This window comes from Balaenoptera borealis, assembly GCF_965194805.1.
Source record: "Balaenoptera borealis genome assembly, chromosome: 12".
Classification (NCBI taxonomy): Eukaryota; Metazoa; Chordata; class Mammalia; order Artiodactyla; family Balaenopteridae; genus Balaenoptera; species Balaenoptera borealis.
The window spans coordinates 35,172,861-35,181,320 of NC_138869.1; the positions used below are offsets into that span (position 1 = coordinate 35,172,861).

Below are 8,460 nucleotides of genomic sequence, written 5' to 3' on the forward strand. Positions count from 1 at the left end.
AATTAATTTATTTATTTTTGGCTGCATTGGGTCTTCGTTGCTGCACACAGGCTTTCTCTAGTTGCAGAGAGCGGGGGTTACTCTTTGTTGTGGTGCGCGGGCTTCTCACTGCGGTGGCATCCCTTGTTGCGGAGCACGGGCTCTAGGTGCGGGCTTCAGTAGTTGTGGCACGTGGGCTCAGTAGTTGTTCCTCACAGGCTCTAGAGAGCAGGCTCAGTAGTTGTGGCGCACAGACTTACTTGCTCCACGGCATGTGGGATCTTCCCGGACCAGGGCTCGAACCTGTGAATCCTGCATTGGCAGGTGGATTCTTAACCACTGTGCCACCAAGGAAGCCCACCTCTGATTTCCTCTAGTCACTTTTTTTTTGGTTTTTTTTGGGCTGTGTCACACAGCTTGCGGGATCTTAGTTCCCCAACCGGGGACTGAACTCGCACCCATGGCAGTGAAAGCCCAGAGTCCTAACCACTGGACCATCAGGGAATTCCCTATTTTTTCAGTTTTAGAAACCTAGACAGATGATAAATATACTTAAGCCTGTGTGAAGCATAAGGCCAAAGCATAAGTGGACAATGGAACACCCCTCTACCAGCTCCCCTCCACCAATGTGGGTTTATGGGTCTATCAGCCCCTCCCTGGTAAAGAACAGCAATCCCTGTTTTCCTCAGAGGCTCTTCAATAATAGTAACATTGATGCCTGAACTTGCATCTTTAAAGACATATTTCAGGATGTGGGAGCTTCTGGGACCATAACTTTAACCCAGCCTTCCATAACAGTCTTTTTACTTTCTACTACAAAACATGACACTGCAATAATAGCAAGGAACCGCTTCAACTTTTTCACTTCTGCAGAAGCTAAAACAACTTCCCCAACATATAAAGGGGCTGGAAAGTTAATTTCCTGGGAAAGAAATACACAGCCTGGCCCTGGCATTTTAGTACCTAGGAGAGCTGAAATAAGTCCATTGATCAAAACTCCATGTACAATCGTCTTTCCAAATCTGGTGTGTTTTGCAAAATCTTCATCCAAATGCACAGGATTGACATCCCCTGTTAATTCTGAGAAGATAGCCACATCCCTCTGTGTGAAGGCCCTACTGAGTTCAGCCCGGTCTCCAACTCTGATGTGCGCATGCTGTAAGTGCTGCCTGTTTAGCACTGCTTGGTTCAGGCAGATACTCCTCTGAAGCCTACCCCACCAAAGGCAATGGCTGGAAATTACTGGGAACATCTTCAGAGATCTCAAATTCCATCAACAGGAGCTTTTAGGCTGCTTCAGTCTTCAAACATTATGCTGGCACCAAAATGTACTTTTGAGAGTGAGGAATACTTCTGAAATTGAAGACTATTCAATTCAATACTAGTTCTCTACTGTTACCAGATAATGCAAGGAGAAATGGAGAAACCTATAAGAGAAAGAAAAAGTTTAAGGCAGTATCAGGAGAAAACTGTACTGCAACACAGGACAATGTAGAAACATGCCCTATTCTATAGGATAAGCCGAACTGAGGCAGTAGCATTTTAAAGAGCATCCTGAGAGCTAGCCTTAGACAAATAAGTGGTCATGATAAACTCAGAAAGAGCATTCCAATACATTAGGAGCTAGGCATTAACCAACAAAAGTTAAGACTTTTCCACAAGTGTTCCAAGTTTTATCCCCAAACCTCCCCCATACAATTTAAAACCTAAGTGCTTTGTCTCACATTTTTGTAATTAATAAAGCCCTGAATTTTCCCCTCCCAGCTGGATGATGTTAACCACACTAGATTTATGCAAGCGCCAAAATGAGACACATATTAATAAGTAGTTTGGTCTACTACTCAGCCTCATTTGGAATATGTGAAGGAATGGTCTTTACCTGAATCACTCTGAAAGCACATTTCTTGCCTTTATAGGATCCTAACAGGGTCATAGAGCTCCACAATTTGACAAGACCACTACGGAAAGATCAAGAAAGCGTAAGTAAAGATTTGTCCCTGCAACATCTCCCTAGTACTTTTGTTTGTGATGGTCCAGAAAGTAGTTTCTACCGGAAAACCTATTTAAAATGAGAAAACTTTAAAAATAAAAGCACAGTTATGTCAAAGGCAAAGAAAAAATTGAACCTCAATCAGGAATGTTTCTAAAATGTACACTTCTGAGTTTGCAACCATGACTATCAATTGGGAAACACTACAGTTGTAAGCAAATCACAAGTTTGGCTCTCTAGGGTGTAAGTTCCTGGTGGATGAATGTTCATACTCTCCCCAATTTAAACTTCCAAAAGCTGCTCGGAGTTCACAATGACAAAATTCTTCTCATTCTCAGAAGAGAGCACTTTTGCTCTTTTTTTGCCATCCGTCTCTCTGCTCTGTTAAACCAGAAGTGTTCCACTGTCTGTCGTACCTGCTGCATATTCTCAAGATGGCTGACAAGGTCTTCTCTTCATAGGTTAGAATGTCCAAGGGTAAAGCAGCATCAACCTAAGTATGAAATAATGCTGTTAGCAGACTATTATTATCATCATTACTCTTGAACTCTAATAACTAATTCTGTCAACTGCTTTTCTTCTCCAAAAAATCAGTATTTTATTTAATGGTGCTGGAGTACTGGGCCTGCTTTTTTATAACTTCCCCCTGCCTGGAACATTCTTCCTGTACCTCTTCATATTGCTAAGGCCTCTTTACCCTTCTCAAGTCTTCGTTTAAATTGCTCCTTCCTTGATTCCCAAGATTAAGCTCAACTGCTTGCTACACTCTTTCACATACAGGACCCACAGACTTCCTATTTCAAGATACTCATCATTCTTGCCATTAATTGTTCAACATCGTTTCCTACTAAAATAACCAGGACCATGAGGCAGAAGCCATGTCTGTCTGTTTACAACTACATCCCCAGGAACCAGGTTTTATACCTGACATATAGAGGGTGCATGGATTTTATTTTCTCACACTTTTTATTTTGAAAAATTAGAGTCACATGAGATTGCAAAAAAAATGTGCGGGAAGATTCCACGCACCCTTCACTCAGCCTCCCCCAGTGTCAACATCTTGCATAACTACAGTACAATATCAAAACCAGAAAACCGGAATTAATAAATCAGAGCTTATCCCAGTTTTGCCAATTACACACGCACTCACATTTGTTTACACGTATGTATGTGTAGTTCTATGCAATGTTACCGTATAGGTAATTTAAGTCAAGCATTACCAGTACCAAGATCAAGAGCTATGCCATCACAAGGCTCTCTCCTTCGACCCTCCTTACAGCCATACCCACCTCTCCTCCTCATCCCTAAACCCAGGCAAACACTTATCTTTCTCTAGATTATATAATTATGATAATTATGTTATTTCAAGAGCATTATATAAATGGAATCACCCAGTATATTACTTTTTGGGATTGGCTTTTTCACTCAGCATAATTCTCTAGAGATTCGGTCAATTTGTCAGGTGTATCTATAGTTTGTTCCTTTTCATTACCGAGTATATTCCACGGTATGAATGTACCACAGTTTGTTTAACTATTCACCCACTGAAGGACACATGGCTTATTTCTATTTTGGGGCTCTTACTAATAAAGCTGCTATGAACATTTGTGTACACGTTTTTATGTGGACATAAGTTTTCATTTCTCTGGGATAAACAGACAGGTATGCAATTGCTGGGTTGTACGGTAGTTTAAAAAAAACTACCATAGTTTTTTAAAGGAAACTGCCAAACAGTGTTCCAAAGTGGCTGTATCATTTTACATGCCCACCAGCAATGTATGAGTGATTTAGTTTCTCTGCATCCTCACCAGCATTTAGTGTTATCACTATTTTTCATTTCAGTCATTCTCCTAAGTGTGTAGTAATGTGTCATTGTGTTTTCAATGTGCATTTCTCTAATGGCTAATGATGCTGAACATCTTTCCATACATGTGCTTCTTTGCCAACTGTACACCCTTTTTAGTGAAATGTCTGTTCATATCTTTTGCCCATTTTTAAGAATTTTTTTTGTATTTTGGCTGCGCCGCACCATGCCACGCGGCACGCAGGATGATTCCCCAACCAGGGATAGGACCCGGGCCTCCGCAGTGAAAGCGCCGAATCCTAACCACTAGGCCACCAAGGAACTCCCACTTTTGCCCATTTTCTAATTGGAGTGTTTGGGTTTTTTTCTTTACTATTGAGTTTTATGAGATCTTTATATATTCTAGGTATTAGTCCTTTGTCAGATATGTGGTTTACAAATATCTTCCCCCCAGTCTGTAGTCTGTTTTTTAGCCTCTGAACCAAATCTTTTGCAGAGTAAAAGTTTTTAATTTTGATGAGTGCTTGACAGATTTTAATTTGATAGAATATATGTATCAGGAAATAATTTCCTGAGAATCATCTGTCTTTGTTCTCTCTCCAAAACTCTACTTGTTTTCAACTGAATGCGAAAACAGACTACTCAAAGTGCTGGTCTGTGATAAGGAGCTGCACCGGAGTGGGAATCAACAGTATCAGTGAGCACACCGTTTAGTCCAGCTCAGGTTTTTTCACTGGAGACTGTCTCAGTAAAGGAAACGCTGTGCTCATTTACATTCTGGTACAAGCCACAATAGGCAAAAAACTCCAAAAAACCCCAGCAGTTTGCAAGGTTGCCAGTCTACACCATACTTTGAGTTGCACTACACTAAACATTTGTCTAACAAGTTCTTGTCAACTAGAAGGCATATGAGAACAAACCTACACAAAACTCATCACTTCTGAAAGTCTGCTTCTGCAATTTCAAATGTGGTTTTAAAGTTTTAAAATAATGTTGGGAAAAGTGTCCTTTCACTATGTCTTACAAAGACCTTAGGAGTGTTCAAACTACCAAGTGATTCCATACCTCTCCAAACAGGTCCTTCAGGGCTGAGATAAGCAGCTGTTTGAACTGTGCAGCATTCAGTCCAATGCCATGATCTTGAAATTCTCTGTAAAAAATATTTTTTAAAAAATGCATTGCATTAAATTTCATGCTATTCAGATTCATAAAAAAGCAGTCGAAAATAAAACTCAGGAGACTGAACTTACAGGTGGACTTTCATGTAGTGGTGCTCAGAGGGATTTTTGTAAACTATTCTTTCATATGTGGCAGCTGGGGCTGGCATCTTTTCCAATGCTGATCACACCTACATGAAGGGGCAAGGGGGCTAGAAATTACCAAGATACAAGCTATTTTTCACTTTTTTAATGAGAATTTGACCTATATGATTTTTTAAAAGAACTCTTAGTACCAAAACTTATCTAATTCTGGTCAAACTGATGTTACCCATAGAGAAACAATGGAAGTTTCTATATTTTATATATGCCAGACCACCGTACTCTTATTTAATCCCAGCAAACATTTTCCCTTACTGAATACCCAGCTCTGTGCTAAACACTTTACATGACTTAGGTCATGTCTTCAAAATGATCCCATGAGCTAAAAGCTATCAGTACTGCCATTTTTGAGAAGAGAACACTGAGGCTCAGCAAAGATAGCTAACACCTGCCCAGAGGCACACACAGAGTCCAACCACTCCTGAGCTGCCTCAAGACCACTCTGGCATGATGCCTATTCATGCAAAAAAAAAAAAAAAAAGTAAAAAGCATAAAGGAGTAAAATCTGGGACCAAAGACTCTCTTCTTATTTACTCTCAGTCAACATAGAACATTAACAGAAGAATGAGGGGTGGTAGTTCTCCTGGCCTCCCCCACGTTGGATCTGCCTGTTCTCTGTCTAGAAGCCAGGCCTGTACAGGGCTATTTGGCAGCCTTGCAAAAGACTGAGCTTAAACAGCAAAGGTCTTAAGAGGAATTCTGGAATGGACACTAAAGCCATTTCTAACAGATCTGGAACTTTCAAGAACTCAGAACATGCTAGTCCCCCCTGTAGAGAATCCCTGTCCTTTGGCTCCACTCCTACCTCACTCTCACTCTCACTCTGGATAGCTTCTACTCATCCTTCAAATTTTAGCTTAAAGTTCATCTCTTCCAGGAATACTGCCTCTTCAGGGAGGTCTTCCGTGACACCCTAAGTTAGGTTCTCTTGTTACACAATCTCTTAACATTGTCTATTTGTTTAACATCTGGTTCCCCCACTAAAGGGACCAGGAAACTGAGGCTGAACCAAGGAAAGGGACTTTTCCAAAGTCACATAGCTATAGACCAGCATTTACAAAAACCTCTCTGGGCCCGCTTCCAACGACTCCCAAATGATGACCTCAAGAGAAAATGAGAAGTCAGGGTCAAGTAGGTACACCCAACCATCCATTCAACAAACACAAATATTTACTGAGTCTGGCACAGAGTATTCAACACTTTCTGAATACAGGATACAAGAGTATCTTTGGTTTCAGAACTGCAGCAATAGTTACCTGGTGCTTCTTTCCCCATCACCAGAGTCTCCCCGACTAAAGGGGCAAGGAGAACGGGACCCTCAATCATTCCATTCATTGTCCGGCACACGATAGGTGTTTTTTAAGTGTTACGGACTACCTTAGAGGAGTTGGCTGCTTGAGATAGGAGAGTGAGACTGCACTGGGGCTTAGGATGCCAATAACAACAAAGACTTCAGGACTACTCTGGAGATGGATAATGGTGATAGTTGTACAACAATGCGAATGTACTTAATGCCAAAGAACTGTACAGTTAAAAATGGTAAATTTTATGTTATGTTTATTTTACAAAAAACAAAAAAAGACTGAAGGAGCAAGTGTTTATTGAGCAGTCACCTCTGACAGGGCTGAGCCTCAGGGTTAGTGATAGCTCTGCCCTCTGCAGGTTGTCCTGAGACTAAAGGAGATGATGCTTGTGAAACCCTCCCTACAGCCCGGCATATTCACCAGGCTCACCAGGAAAATCTGAGCACTTCCATGGTGGCTGTCATCATCATCTTTGAAGTCAGCCATTTTGGTGGCTGTAGGGATGCTCATTACCTGATCTACTAGTAATAGGCGTCCCTGCTTCCCTCCCCAATCTAGTCTCTACAGCAGCCTGAGTGACCCTATTAAACACCATCCAAGTCACATCATTCCTCTGCTCAAAACCTCGCAAAGATCCCCGTTTCACTCAGAGTAAAGCCAAAGTGTTTACAGCCGTGATCTGTACCGCTGGTTCCTCCCACCACCTTGACCCCACGTCCTACCGCTCTCCCCTGCTCAGTCCCACCACACAGGCCTCCTAGCTCTTTCCCTCCCGCCTCTGGGCCTCCCTCCTACTTTTCCACATGCTGTAAATACTCTTCCTCCTGATAGCCACATGGCTCATTCCCTTGCCTCCTTCATGGCTTTGCTTAATTTCATTCCTCCATTTATTCCAGTGGCATTTAGATCTAATGTCATCGCCCCCATGCCCCTGCTCTACTTTTTCCTCATAGCATTCACCACCCTCTAACATAACTGTGAAATTCATTTATTCTTTATTCGTACTTCCCTCCCCCGCCCTATTAGAATATGCATTCCAAAAGAAACAGGCATCTTTCTGTCTCGTTCTCTGATGTTTCCCGAAAACCTAAAACAATACATCGCATACAGCAAGCATTCAATATATAACTTTGGGACGAAGTCAATGATTTTAAAAAAAACCAGAACCCTCGATCCCGTACTGTTGGGCACTTAAGTCGTTTTCAACGTTTTTCGACTAACGTCCGCCATTGATTTAGCGCCCACCTGGGGGCCGGGCGCATGCGCTCTGCACACGTGACCCGTTCGGTCCTCTCAGCCGCCCTCCGCGACTGAGACCGCGTTGTAGAGAGGCCCGGGGAGTTTCGCGGCCCAGCCTCGCCTGCAGCCCTTGGCGTCCGCGGCCGGAGCGGTAGGTACCTCTGACCGCTCCTCGCTGCCCGCCGTCCCTCCGCCTTGCGCATGCGCCCCTGGCGCGCGCGTCCATACGTCATCAGTGCGGCCAACTGAGCCCACTCCCGGAAAACAGCCGCCCTGCTATCCGCCTACCCGCTCTCCGTCGGACTGGTCTGCCGCCTCCCGGACCCCTATTCCCTGCAAGAATCCACCAAGACTTGGAGCTCCCCCGAAGCTGGCGGCCCGAACTCCAGGGTGTTTACGTTTGGCTCCTCTGTCCCGCCCCCGGATGCGTGACGTCTAGGGAGGATATGACGTCACCGCGCGAGGTTCTCCTAAGGACCCAGGCGTGACTCTGAATCTGAGAGTCGCCATGCTTAGTGCCCTCTAGTGCCCACGCCGCAGAAAGCCGTGTGCGCAAATGTCTGCATAGGGTAAGGGACTCAGGGCATGTTTATTGTGCCCGGGAGCGTGCTTCGTAATCATTTATCTATGCCTTCATTCGTTCAAAAAATTTATATCTAGCGTCTCTTCTGCTGAGCATCTCCTAAATAAAGCAGTCTCCAAGGACAGAACCGGTTCTCAGTGTCTCTTGTGGCTCTCAGCGCATAGTAGGTGTTCTGTCTGGGTTGACATAAAAAAACCCAGATGGTCCTATTTCCGAATGTAAGCCAAGTTTCATCTATTCGT

General features: G+C 43.4%; 2 protein-coding genes across 3 annotated transcripts; both read right to left on the bottom strand.

The window, feature by feature from the left end:
- HTD2 (hydroxyacyl-thioester dehydratase type 2) lies at positions 1–1,231 on the bottom strand (the record flags this gene model as incomplete). The annotated part of the gene is made up of 1 exon (XM_082344851.1): positions 1–1,231. One exon carries the CDS (start codon positions 1,229–1,231, stop codon positions 725–727), a length of 507 nt encoding a protein of 168 aa, XP_082200977.1. The 3' UTR covers positions 1–724.
- On the bottom strand, positions 821–8,054 carry RPP14 (ribonuclease P/MRP subunit p14). 2 transcript variants are annotated; one of them, XM_082344880.1, is made up of 6 exons: positions 7,924–8,054; positions 5,024–5,121; positions 4,839–4,923; positions 2,386–2,462; positions 1,859–1,937; positions 821–1,406 (listed from the first exon to the last, which is right to left on the bottom strand). In XM_082344880.1, exons 2-6 carry the CDS (start codon positions 5,098–5,100, stop codon positions 1,350–1,352), a joined length of 375 nt encoding a protein of 124 aa, XP_082201006.1. In that variant the 5' UTR covers positions 5,101–5,121; positions 7,924–8,054; the 3' UTR covers positions 821–1,349. The 2 variants fall into 2 exon arrangements, with proteins under 2 accessions (XP_082201006.1, XP_082201005.1); XM_082344879.1 differs by lacking the exon at positions 7,924–8,054 and adding an exon at positions 7,642–7,779.
- Between the last annotated feature and the right edge of the window lie 406 nt (positions 8,055–8,460).